This window comes from Akebia trifoliata, chromosome 2 (genome assembly GCF_017979445.1).
Source record: "Akebia trifoliata isolate Shusen 1 chromosome 2, ASM1797944v1, whole genome shotgun sequence".
NCBI classification, from domain to species: Eukaryota; Viridiplantae; Streptophyta; class Magnoliopsida; order Ranunculales; family Lardizabalaceae; genus Akebia; species Akebia trifoliata.
Window position 1 is genome coordinate 17,674,407 of NC_141376.1, and position 14,463 is coordinate 17,688,869.

General features: G+C 37.0%; 1 protein-coding gene across 6 annotated transcripts in view; it reads right to left on the bottom strand.

The window, feature by feature from the left end:
* The window catches only part of LOC147409838 (ubinuclein-1-like), a 77,313-nt gene that overhangs the window by 49,164 nt on the left and 13,686 nt on the right, over positions 1-14,463 (bottom strand). For 5 of the 6 annotated variants that reach the window (XM_086431908.1, XM_086431911.1, XM_086431907.1 and 2 more), the window contains 2 exons: positions 7,947-8,100; positions 7,673-7,849 (listed from right to left, as the gene is read on the bottom strand). In XM_086431908.1, the coding sequence (XP_086288034.1) occupies positions 7,673-7,849; positions 7,947-8,100 (331 nt within the window). The remainder of the gene's footprint in view (positions 1-7,672; positions 7,850-7,946; positions 8,101-14,463) is intronic. The other variant, XM_086431910.1, reaches the window with a different exon arrangement.

A 14,463-nucleotide genomic window follows, 5' to 3' on the forward strand; every position in this document is an offset into this window, starting at 1 on the left:
CCTAAGTGAACCATCCCAGAATTTTTCACGAACAAAGTGTACATCAACTTCTATATGCTTGGTTTGCTCATGCAAAAAAAATAAAAAATCAGAGGCAATCTTTTCAGCTACTTCGCTGTCACAATATAACTACATAGATCTCATAATAGGAAATCCTAACTCACACAGAAGAAATTGAAGCCATAGAATTTCACATGTACCAGGAGCAATAGCCCCATACTCAGATTCAACATTGAACCAACCGAGACACCACTGGTTGCTTTTTACTCTTCCATGCAACCAAATTGCCTCATGGAAAGGCACAGTATCCTGATGTCAAACAACGATTAGAAGCAAATCCTGCCCAATTTGCATCACTAAAAGCGATGAGATCCAAATGATCATGTGAACGATATACAAGTACATGACTTGGATTAGACTTGATATAACAAAGAATATGATGAACTATTGCGAGATGGGTAGGACGAGGACCGTGCATAAACTGACTATTCATGCTATCAACAAATGCAATATATGGTCGTGTGAGGGTGAGATAAATCAATCAGTCTACAAGACACTAATAGGTATGTGGATCAGGAAGAAGATCATTTGCATTTTCATGTAAATAAGGCTTCGGATTAATGGGTGAACTAGCCAGTTTGCAACCAAATTTTACTAGTGTCATGTAAGGGATCCAAGGCATACTTCAATTGCGAGAGAAAAATGACTTTCTTGGAACGAACAAACTCAAGCCCAAGGAAATATTTTAAGGTACCCAAATCCTTGACTTCAAATATACGACCTAATTCCTTATTCACATAAGGGATGAACGATGAGTCATCTCTAGTGAGAATAATGTCGTCAACGCAGACTAAGAGGATAGTACGACCTGTAGAGCCAGAATGAATGAAAACAGTATGATTAGAGTGACATCTTTGAAAACCCATGCTAATAACCACTCTGTTGAAGTGATGGAACCAAGTTTTAGGTGATTGCTTCAAATCATAAATACTTTTTTAGTCTGCAAACATTTTTCGTGGACTCCTACTGAAGCAGAAACTCAGGTGGTGGATCCATATACACCTCTGCGAGATGCCAATAAAGAAAGGCATTTTAAACATTTAACTACTAAAGGGGTCAATCTTGATAAGCTGCAATGGAGATAAGGACACGAACTGAAGTCAAATTTGTCACAGGAGCAAAGGGTAGCATCATAGTCAAGACTATAAGTCTATGTAAAACCATAAGCAACAAGATGAGCTTTATACTGAGCAACATTACCATTGGAGTTATGCTTAATAGTAAAGACCCAGTGACAACCCATTGTTTTCTTCTCAGGAGGAAGAAATACCATATCCCATGTCTGATTATTTTGCAAGGTAGACATTTCTTCTAGCACTATAGTTTTTCAAGCAGGGTCAGAAAGAGTAGCAGAGACCGTGCGTGGAAGTCACAAAGTGACAAGTAAAAAGAAATGCTCTACAAGGAGAAGAAACAGCTTGGTAACAAACATAGTTAGCAAGCAGGTAAAAGGTAACACACTTACACACTCCCTTACGAAGAGCAATAGGAAACTTGAGAAGAAGTATTAGTGGGATGCATATCACAAGAAGGAATAAAAGAAGCAGTAAGTTCACTAATAGGGTGATAAATACCTATCGGAGGTGCCTGCGTGGAGAAAGGTGGCGGTGGTGCAAGAGAAGAGGAACCATATTTGATGTAGGACGATGATGGGAAAAGAAAAATAGGGTGTTTAGGGAAATTGGGTTGGGGATTGGGTTAAGGATTTGGTTGACAATAAGAAAATGATTTCCAAAATACCATTTGGCTATATGTTGAAATGTAAAACACAATTTTTCAATTACAACATTTTGAAATTACGATTAGGGAAAGGTTTAGGGTATTTAGTTATGAACTTTTGCAAGTAGGACCATAATCCCAATTAAAATGGTTAAAAGTTTGTAGGGTAAGGAAAGGATTAAGATTTGGAAAAGAGATTAATGAAATAATGATTAAAGAAATGGGGAAAGGAATAACGGTAGAGGTTTGTAGGTTTCAAGAATCAAGAATCACACAAGGGGTTTCAAAAATCAAGAAAATCAAGAACAAGGGACTAAAAGAAAATCAAGAAAAACAAAAGAATATAAAAGAAAAATAAAGATTAGAAGAAAAGAATGTTATATTGGACTTACTACAAAATGGCCTCACACCACACCCATTGTTGTGAAGATCAAGCTCAAGCTTTCTTTTTACTCATCATTTATCATTATTTATATAATAAAAAAAACCCTAATACAATCTATATAAAGAAAATAAATCAAGAATCCTAACCAAACTAAAATACCAAATAAATTAACCTTATTTTCATAACTTTCTCTCTCCTAATTTTCAAACCCTAATAAACTAAAATAAAAGACAAACTAAAAATTACTAAACTGCCCTTAAATATTATATTAAGACAATGGGCCAATAAAACATTAAAATAAGCCCAAAAAACATAAAATTAAAGCTCTAAAACATAAATCTAAATAAAAACTAAAATCTACTCTTCAAGATTTGATGGCCCCATCAATATCGTTGACGACGAATATAAGTGAGATACTCCTTCGATTGTGGAAGATCAACTGGAATGGGCAAAGTTAATGATTCATGAGGTGTAGACGAATCTCTAAAAAAGTAAGGAACATTCTCAAAAAAGATAACATCTATGGAAGTAAAAAACCGATGAGATGCAGGATTATAACACCGATATCCTTTAGACATACTAGAATAACCACCAAAAACACAACGAACTGTGTCATCGTCCAACTTGTGACGACTAAGATGAAGATCCTAAACAAAGCAAGTACAACCAAGTACACGTAGCTCAAGGGAAAACATATGATGTTCAGGATGAAGGGTCTGGAATGGAATATGGGTATGAAGAATCTGAAAAGGGATCCGATTGATCAGGAAACATGTAGTAAGAATAGACATGGACCAGTAGGTCTTAGGCATGTGCATACCACGTAACAAAGAGCGAGCAACCCCAACCAAATTGACGGTTTTTACGTTCAGCAATACCATTTTGTTGAGGGGTATAAGGGCAGGTAAATTGATAAATAAATCCATGGTCTAGTAGATAGTGAACAAAGGGAGTGGACCAATACTCATCACCATTATTGGATCGAAGAGCTTTAATCGGAGAACCAAACTAAGTGGACATCGTAGCATGGAATTCTCGAAATTTAGAAAAAAAAACTTCATCCTTAGATTTCATAAGATAAACCCAAGTGACACGACAGTAGTCATCACTAAAGGTAACATAATAGCAAAAACCATCAAGTGATGTGGTTGGGGAAGGACACCAAAAATCAAAGTGAAACAACTCAAACATGAACTTACAACGATGCATGCATGAAGGATAAACATTTCTAACATGTTTAGTGAGTTCACAAACCATACATTTTAAGTTAGATGAAAAACAAAAAAACGAAATTTTGAAATTAGAGCACATAAAGTTTGAAAGCCAACATGCCCAAGCTTGGCATGCCACAAATGTAAAGTATCCACATTAGTATCTATAGAAAAATGAAAAATATTAGAAAGGTCACCATCAATAGCATTGGCGGCAAAAGTCGCATGGCTAGCATCCAAGGAGTATAGGCCTCCTTTCTGGACAGCCCTACCAACAATCCTCCTTGTAGACAGGTCCTAAAAAACACAATAAGTAGGGTAAAAAATAGTATAACAATTTAGGTGTTTAACAAGACTACTGACTGAAAGAAGATTAGTAGAAAAATGAGGAACATGTAGAACATGAGAAAGATAAAAAGAAGATATAGGGATGATTCATATCCTAGTGACAGGAGTAGAAAAACCGTTAGGAAGGCTAACCTTAGTGGAAGAAGAAGGTGGAGTATATAATGAATAACTATGACTCACCGCCATGTGGTCAGTAGCTCCTAAGTTTATGACCCATTGAGTGGGAGAGCATAAGCTGAAGAATCATGAATATCTAATGTTGCTAATGAGGATGGATCAATTGTAAGGTGGGATGAAATCCGACTCTCAACACAAAGCATCGTAGTGGCACGCATTATCTCGACCATCTATGCTTTCATCGAGCTCAAAGCATCAACTGTAAACTACGGTTGGGAAGCATCAACAACAGTGGAAGCACTAATAGCAAAGGCAACAGAACGAAAACGGTAACCCTCAAGATAACCATGGAAACGATAACATTGAGCACAGTCATGCACCACAATACCACAATGAGAACATATCACACTAGAGTGACCATGGCTACGATCATCACGACCTCTACAATTCCCTTGAGCACATCCGACAAAGGAAGGAATGGTAGAATGAGAGGCACTAGCAAAATCAATGTGATCTGGAGTAGAAACAAAGGATATCACTGATGACATAACTACACGACAACGTTCCTCACTAAAAACAATGGCATATATAGTGCAAAGTGGGGTAAGAGGAAATGTCTCTAGAATCTGAGTGTGTAACTGCTCATACTCATTGCGAAGACCCCCTAAAAAATCATATATCTAGCAATGCTCAACTCGCTTAACAACAATCTGAGTGGACTCGTATTGGAGCTCAGAAAGAGGCTCATACTGGCCCAGCTCCTCATAACGGTGCTAAAGGGCACTATAATAATCAGAAACAGGATAGTCTCTCTATTGAAAAGTAGCTAAACTTGTGAATAAGTTGGTAGATTTGTGCATCATTCTCAACTAAGGCATACGTCTGTGAAAGTGAGGTCCACACTTGATGACTTGATGAGCAGTCTCATAAAAAAAATATAGTTGGCGGTAATTTGGAGCTCCATAGAGTTGAGAAACCAACTCAAAATGATGCAATTCTCATAATCCACTTAGCAATAGCACTAACATTAATAGAGGTTGAGGAGTATCCCTTGTAAGATAACCCTTCTTCGAATGGCACACAATGTAGCTCGACGCCATGCGAGAAATTATCACCATCGAATTTGAGATTGGTGATTGAATTAGCAATAAGATCAAAGAGGGTGCAAGGAAAAAAGAATTTTGAATCCATTGGAAAACACAACCACAAAATTTTTTATGGTAGAATAGACCAACTGAATACAAAAAAAAAAAAAAATTGGAAAAGATCGAAGGATGTAGAAACACAACTGTTCTATCATGGGGCAGCAAGATAGCCTCAAAGATAGATAAAAAAAACACCAAAACAAGTGAGAACAATGGACATAAACCAGGTGAAATAACTTTTCTGCCCTAGAACAAGTAAAAACAGTCCGTTATAACCCAAAACAGTGATAACAAACTGTTATGCCCAAGAATAGTGAAACCAAACCCCCAAAAACTGATTCAGGGTGAGCAAAACACAAAAAACCAACCATTGGAGCAAAGATTTGAGGCCATGGATGCATGGATGGGTTTTAAAGAAAATAAAACTTCTCCTTCATGGGGGTTTGTCGATCTGAAATCTGGATCATCATCGAATCAAGAAATACACATATTGAGGAAATTGTCCAAACAAGCTTCAACATCCAAAAAACAGCCTTCAAAAACATCAAAAGAGAACAAAAAACAGTCCACAAGATTCACTAAACAAAACTATCTCAGAAATAAGGGCTTGATGAAGGTTTAGACATGGTTGATGATGTCATGCTGACATCAATAAATTCAAAAACCCTAAAGCAATGGCTCTGATACCATGTTGACAAACCATTTATCCCCAAAGACTAATCTATTGGGGAAAGGAGCAACCATGAATATAAGAGGGTCACATATTGAACTGGGGCACAATATGTGAGCATGTGACACCCGTGAGCGGAGGTGGTTAACACAACACTCAACAAGATGACTTAGCAAAAAAAGACCAGGTTAGATACATTAACTTCAATAATTATAAAAACACAGTAAAGGGCAAGAAGAATAAATTAAAGTGGATGAACTATTTCAGAACATATTGAAAAGAGATTACATGGAGAGAAGGGGACTTAGGAGTAAACCAAAAAGAATGAGAGAAATTCCAGGAGGACCCAAGGACATAGAATTAGGAAAATAGAAAATAAAACATTTTTTCATGGATGAAGAATGGGATAAATTAATTTTCCCTGATTAACTTAATCATTAGTAAGATTATGAAAACAAAGAAAATGCCCAATGAACAAAATAATGTTGTTGTACATATATAGGTACAAATGAGTACAAAACTGCTACCACAATCATTGGATAAAACTTGTAGGTCACACAAAGGAACTAAGTGAAATTGTGATTTAAGCAAAGATTAAGATGAGAAACAAGGATATTACAAGAGTAGCTTGCCTGCATGCCAAGGTCAATAATAAAGGCTATCTTCTATGTTAGACATGTTGAGAATTGTGCTATCCGCCTCCGCTCTTGGGTATCACGTGCTCATGTATTGTGCCCTAGTTCGGCTTGTGACCCTCTTATAATCATAGTTGCACCTTCTCCATATGATCGGTCTTTTGGGGTAAATGGTTTGTCAACATGGTATCAGAGCGCTAAGTTCATATAGGTCACGGGTTCAAGTCTCTTCAAAGGAATTTTCCACCCTTATGGGTGAGGGGGAGTGTTGAGTGTTGTGTCATCCGCCTCCACTCCCAGGTGTTATGTGCTCACGTATTGTGCCCCAATTTGACCTGTGACCCTCTTATATTCATAGTTGTGCCTTCCCCATCCAATCGATCGGGTAAATGATTTGTCAACAAGACAATTAATAGATAAGTTCCAATGTAAATTTCTTACAAGTGCGTCATGAATATGGGTTTTACAAATTAAAATTTGAGACTAGCTGTACAAAATTCCTTTTTCGCAGTGTTACATTGAATTGGAATTCAATTGATAAAAAAAAAAAAAGGAGATCATGATATTGCTTAATAACAAAGACACAAATTCGAATTACATTCCTATAAAACTTTGTAACAAGTTATATCATGTGATTGTGAAAAAAAATCTGCCCAAACAATGATGACAAAAGATTCTAAATTCCATATGGAGCTCAATGTAAACTATTGCAATTTGGACAAGATGAATTGAAGTTAATTTCAGTATTAGGCCACAAGACAATTATCATCTGATAAATCAGTGACTATCAACTAATGCTAAGAGCACAATGATTAGAAAAGTGAAATTGTACGAACAGTCAATTAGCTGGGGATTTCAGAAATGGTGAGCACTAAGTGCCATTTGCTTAGAATACATGCTACCTTTGAGACTAAGCTCAGGCAATTCACTACTGCTCCTTTCCTCCCCCAGCTGAATTTTGGTGGATGGGTTTAGCTCATGTGTATCATTAAATAAGAGAGCTACTATTGGCACCCCGACTTTTACTTATTACACCCCAATTAAAAATTAAGTTTAACGGTTGAGAATAAGTAAAAGTTGGTGTGCCAATAGAAGTGCTCTTGGTTTTTCTCTAGATTTTCTATTTTTAGGATTTTATATGAGCCTAATCATAATTGTAAACAATTACTGAAATTATTTAAACGAGTGATATAATGTGGAGATAATGATTTGAGCCAAACCTTCATAACATTTGATTAGTGTGTTTTAATCTTTAATTGGGGTGTAACAAATGATTTAGAAATTGGGGTGTAGTAAGTAAAAGTTGGGGTGCCAATAGCAGATCTCTTAAATAATTTCCTGGATTGAGGTTGGAAATGAGTAGCACCTTTATCCTGATATACCTGATGTGCAGCATCAGAGGACTCACTTGCAACCTTCAATTTATTACCAAGGTTACTCGAGTGGGCAACTCCAGTATTCTCTTTTTCAATATCCTTTGCATCCATAGGAAACAGAGGCATCCCTAATTTGGATTTTTGTACTGGAGGTTGAATCGGCAGACTTGTTTTTGGAATGTCCTATTGGCACATTCAATCGATTCTGTGATTTCCCATCTTGCCAATAATCACTTATCGCAGCTAAATTTTGAGAGGGACTAGAAGATTAATTACCCACCGATGATGAACTCCTTGAGGAAGCTTTCACCCGCATATTGCCCATTTTTGAATATTTATTTGGTGCAAGCTCCCCATTCTTCTCTCCAAGATCTTTTGTCAAATTTTTCCTCCTTTTCTTTTGTTGGTGGTTCTGTAATGAAACAGATTCATTTCTGGTAGAAGAAGAAAAACAAAAGGAAACAAGAAAAGGATCAAACCCTGGAAATTATGAAAAAAATGACTTAAAAACTTTTTTCTTGAATAGAATTTAATGGCATGAAATCATCATTAACAGTCATGAACAATACAGAACTGTGCATATAAAAAAATGATGAAAACATTTTCAATATGGCAAACAAAATAATAGAAATTGAAATAATTTTTCAATAACAAAAAGTAACATTTTAACATCACTTTTAAAATAAAAGCATTACAAGAAGTATGAAATTTATAAAGTTACATATCCAAGGTTTCATCAACAAAAAACAAAAAATGCAGCTAGTTGTCATGGTCCTGCTGTGCAACACGGGGGTTTTTCACTTCGGCAAATCTGCTGGAATTTAAGAAGTTCAGGAATGGCACTAAAAGCTCTAGAATTCCTTATAGAAATAAAGTAAACATAAGACGTGTGAAAGGATCTACAAAAAATCTTAGGGAATCTCTAGTGTATCATAAGAGTTGTATATAATATTGTATACCATGAGAATGTTTGAGGGAAGGGGCATTCTAGAGTAGCTATAATTATCTTAGGAAGAATCCACAAATTGTTAGTGGTGAAGTCTTCTAAAATGTCATCCCTGAGTCCATGTAAGAGAGAGAGAGAGAAAGAGGGGGGATAAGTCCACATTTGGATCAGTATCTCTAGAATCATCCAAGTCACTCTAACTAGAGAAGATAACAAGTCTTCCAAATCTACTGTGTTCCCTTCTACTTGTTCTCTCTCGACAGGGTGTCTTAGGTAGTTCAAAGAACTCCGAGTACTAATTAAGAAAGGCTGAATTTGTTTTTATTCAGGGATTGAGTGCCATATGGGCACTATCCGTGGAGAGGCCAGGTGCGTGACATGGTGCTCTCAAGTACATTACTAATGGCCTTTCCTAGCACTTATATCTAGCTTTTCCTATGGTGAGCAAGATAAGGATGTAACTCTACTCTATATTCCTTTGGCAAGGAATAGAGGTACATGAAAGGCAACTAATTGGCTTCTTCCCTTTGGAAATTCTAGGGATACACTTCTCACCCTAGCTACTTATAGAGGTCGGGCCTTACTTTATTCCTAGTTAGGATTAGTGGTTCAGTTAAGCAACTTACTTGAATCTTCTACTTGGGAAAATCAAGGAGAGGCTTCTATCTAGTGTTGGTCTAGCAAACCTTTCCAACATTTAAGCAACTCTCATAGAAATTCTAGATCTCCTTGATGCAGTCTGAGTTTATTAGTTGTTGGAGGGAGTTAGTTAATTATTTATTATTTCTGTTGGTAACAACCTGACATAGTTAGTTGTTGGAGTTAATTGTTTGTTGAAGTCAGTTAATTAGTTAGTTGTTATGTTTATGTTTTGCCTATAAATAGGTCATCAAATGTAGTTGTAATCCAGTTTTTAGTTGAATGAAATAGATTCTAGAGAGAGAGTTTCTCGTCCAACGTCACTTCTCAACTTCTTTTGAAGTTTTCACATAAATAAGTCCAAATTTCCAGATATAGTTGCATCATTTGGTATCAAAGCAAAGGGAATGTGATCTAATTTGGAGAGAAGTTAATCTAATTTTTAGATCCATGAAAAATTGCAGATTTTTCAGATCTGTTTTAAATTTCTGATCTATTGAAGTTGCAGATTTTCAGATCTGTTTTTCAATTTGAGATTTGAAAATTTTGGCATTCAACTATTGAAGTTGTGTCATCAGGTGTTCGAATGAATCGAAAACCACGAGGACAAAATCAACGTGATCGGGGACACGCCAATGCCACTAGTAATCTGGAAGGAAATGGGGCAGCAAAACATCCTAATCTGCAAGATGATATGGAACACCTTCGAAGACAAGTTGGGGCTTTAATTGAAATGATTCAACACCTTCAACTTCCATCAGAGCAACTTCAAAGGCCTCAAACTCCTCGTTCTATGTCTAAAGACGATGATACTTCTAACTTGAGCACCTCCGACTTCGAAAACCCTTTTGGGATGGATCAGAATAGTAATTTTCGATTTGAGAATAATATAAAGGTAGATCTACCGGAATTTCAAGGTAGCCTCAATCCAGAAGAATTTGTTGATTGGCTTAATACTTTTAAATGTGTCTTTGAGTATTATGAGATTTTTAAGGAGCGTAAGGTGAAATTAGTTTCCATCAAGCTCAAGGGAAGAGCCTTCACATGATGGGAACAATTGCAAGTGAGTTGAATTCAAAGAGGTAAAGGGAAGAGCAAGGATTGGTGCAAGATGAAAAAGAAGCTCAAGGAGCAATTTCTTCCTTTCAATTACTTGCAAACCATGTATAAAGCCTTGCACAATCTTCGACAACATGGGTTTGTGGTTGAATAGACTAAGGAGTTCTATCAATTTATAGCAAGAGTTGATTTGAATGAAACCGAAAAACAAATGGTTGCAAGGTATCTTAGTGGCTTGAAGCCTTTAATTCAAGATATCCTTAGTCTAAAAAATTTGTGGACTATTTTGGAGGCTATAATCGAGCTTTGTTAGTGGAAAAACAACAAAGTAAGAGTATACGAAGGTATGAACAATAGTCCTAAGGTCACTTTAGGGCCGGACAACCATTTCGAGTTGATTCCAAGGTTGGCAACTCGTCGAGTATGAGTAAGAGTGATGTTGTCAGGGTTGGACAACGAGCAAAGTCTATTCTTAATGCACCTAATCACTCCCATACAAATTGATTTGGGACTGGAAATCAGTTCCAAGGTGACACCTTCAAGTGCTACAAATGTTGTGAGCCCAAGCACAAGTCTTCAGACTATAGGAAGACCAATGATCGTCACGATAAGGCACTTTTATTGGAGGAAATGGTGGAATCGGAACCAAATGAAGAGCTAACCATCTATGATCAACCTCCCAATGAGAACATTGGTGGAGATCTTGATGAAGAAGAGGGACAAGCACTCATGATGAAGAAAACCCTTCTTACTCCCAATTATGAAGATGAAGAAGATTGATTGAAAACTAATATCTTTTCTACAATTTGCAATATTGGTGGAAAAGTAAATAACTTGATCATCAATGGAGGGAGTTGAAGGTATCTTTCGATTTAAACCTTCAAGTAGTGTAAAGATTACAAAGTTCTATAAAGTCACTGGTAGTCTTGTCTTTAAACCAAATACTATTTACAATAGAACCAGAAATACAACACACATTACATTATCTTGTTCCAACGAGAAATTTCAAACACCTTAGCACTGTTAAGGGGGTGAAGTTGAAGTTACCAAGAAGTGTTTATTACTTTCCCCATTTGAAAGAAGTATTTTCATGAGGTGTGGTGTAATGTGGTTCTTATGGATGTATGTCATCTCTTACTTGGAAGACCATGGCAATATGACCGGCAAACAATTCACTATGGCAAGAAGAACACACATACTCTTCACAAAGGAAATCAACAAAATACTCTACTTTCGATGAAGGAAAATGTGTGTTCTACACCTACTTTACTTGCTGTCAAAAGTTTTATTTAGGAAAATCTTACTTTTGGTGACATTGTTGCTTTAATTCCAAAAGAAAAAGTTGTTGATTTTCATAAGCCAATAGTTGTGGAAGAACTTCTAGAACACTATGCTGATGTTTTTCCTGTTGAATTGCCTCCTGAGTTTGCCTCCTATGCGAGATATCGAACATTGCATTGATCTAGTACCCGGTTCAACCTTTCCAAACAAGGCAGCCTATAGAATGACACCTAAAGAGAAGGAAGAGCTTCTCAAGCAAGTGGAACAGCTCTTGGAACGAGGGTAAATACAGCCTAGACTTAGCCCATGTGCAGTCCCAACACTATTAACTCCCAAGAATGATGGTTCTTGGAGAATGTGTGGATATTCGGACAATAAACAAGATAACTATCAAGTACCGTTTTCCGATTCCTAGGTTAGATGACATGTTGGATTGCTTAGTGGGTGCAAGCGTGTTTTCCAAGATTGATCTCCAAAGTGGGTATCATAAAATTAGAATCCAGTCGGGGGGATGAATCGAAAACTGCTTTCAAGACACACAATGGGCTCTTTGAATGGCCTGTTATGCCATTTGGACTCACCAATGCTCCTACCACTTTCATTAGAGTGGTGACTCAAATGTTTCAACTTCTTTCGGGAATGTGTGTGGTGGTCTACTTTGATGATATATTGGTTTATAGTCGTGGATTGAAGGAGCATCTATTCCATCAAGATGAGTGTTTGATTTGTTGAGGAAAGAAAAGTTATGGTAATTTGAAGAAATATAGCTTTGTTGCTGATTGAGTGATTTTCTAAGGGTATGTGGTGTCCTCCAGTGGAGTAGTCATGGATGAAGATAAGGCCAAAGCAATTGTGGATAGGCCTACACCTTCTAACATTCAAGAAGTGAGAAGTTTTCATAGTCTTGGCACTTTTTATACAAGGTTTATTAGAAATTTCAGCACCTTAGCCCTCTCACGAATTGCCTTAAGAAGAAGGTATTTGAGTGGACACAAGAAACCCAAGATAGTTTTGTGCTTGTGAGAAGGTGCTTACCAAGGCTCCCGTTCTAACTTTATCTGACTTTGATAAGACTAGTGAACTAGATTGTGATGCATTGGGAGTTGGAATTGGAGGTGCTCTTAGTCAAGGACAGCCCATTGCCTTTTTTAGTGAAAAGTTGAATGGTGCCAAGCTCAAGTATTCAACTCATGATTTCGAGTTGTATACCATAGTACAAGCTATCAAGCATTGGGGGTACTATTTGGCTTACAAGGAGCTCATTCTTTATATTGAGCATGAAACTCTTAAGTACACCAATAGCCAATCTCATCTAAACAAACAACATGCCAAGTTGGTGAATTTCTTACAACAATTCACTTTCTCTTTGAAGCACAAATCAGGTATTCTTACTAATGCAGTTGATGGGTTAAGTCGAAGAGCTACGTCATTGATAGAAATGAGGAATGTAGTGGCTGGTTTTGATAGTTTTAAGGATCATTATCAAGAGGATCCTTATTTCACTCCGATTCTACATACAGTTCAACAAGGTAAACATGCTGATTTTTCACTCAAAGATGACTTTCTTTTCAAGGGTTTGAGGTTGTGTGTGCCAAAATGTTCCCTATGAGAGAAGCTTCTTGTTGAGTGACACAATTTGGGTCATTTTGGTTAAGATAAGATTCTTGCATTGCTTCAAAATGATTACTTTTGGCTGGGAATTACAAGGGACGTTATAAGGTACATTCAAAGGTGGGTGTGCCAAAAGGGCAAGGTTATGGCTACTAATGCGGGGCTCTACTTACCACTTCCAGTACCTAACAAACCTTGATTATGCATTAGTATGGACTTTGTGTTGGGTCTCCCACTCACTCAAAGAAAGAATGGCTATCAAGGTGATTGTGGATCGATTGGCGCACTTTATTCCGTGCCAGAAAACTATGGATGCTTCACATATTGCTAAACGCTTCTTCAAAGAGGTTTACAAGTTGCATGGTGTGCCTCCTTCTATTGTCTACGATAGGGATGCCAAGTTCCTTAGTCATTTTTAGCGTACTCTACAGAAGTTCATGGGAATTGAATTAAATTATAGCACTTCCTTTGACCCTCAAACCAATGGGCAAATGAAAGTTATCAATCGAAGCCTAGGGAATTTGCTCCGTTGTCTAGTTGGGGAGCATATCAAGGGCTGGGGTAATGTTCTTCCTTTGGCTGAATTTGCTCAACTCTTTAAGGAACCATACTTCTAATACTTCTCTTTTTGAAGTGGTTTATGGTTTGAATCCCTCTAGTGTTGATTATTTGGTTCCTTTACCTACTAACAAGAGGACCAATGCTAGGGTTGAACATATGACAGCATTTATGAAGGATTTTCACGCACAAATCAAATTCCATATTGAGAGCTTGAACAACAAATATAAGGAAGCCACTGATCTTCACAAGAAGAGAGTTACATACAATGTAGGTGACTTGGTTTGGGTGGCTTTAAGCAAAGATAGGAAGCCCGGTGGCTTACACACCAAACTTAAAGCTCACAAAGTGGGATCTTGCAAGATGTTGCATCAATGATAATGCTTACAGGGTGGTGCTTCCTCCACATTTAAACACATCTAATGTGTTTAATGTACAACATTTGCTGCACCATTATGTCACCTAACTCGTGGTCAAGTTATTTTAAGGATGGGAAAATGATGCAGTCCAAAATAGTTAATTAATTGCTTGTTATTTCGGTTAGTAACAACCTGAAATAATTAGTTGTTGGAGATAGTTGTTTGTTGAAGTTAGTTAGTTAGTTAGTTAGTTAGTTGTTATGTTTCTATTTTGCCTATAAATAGGCCATAAACTGAAGTTGTAAACCAGTTTTTAGTTGGATGAATTAGATTCTAGAGATTGT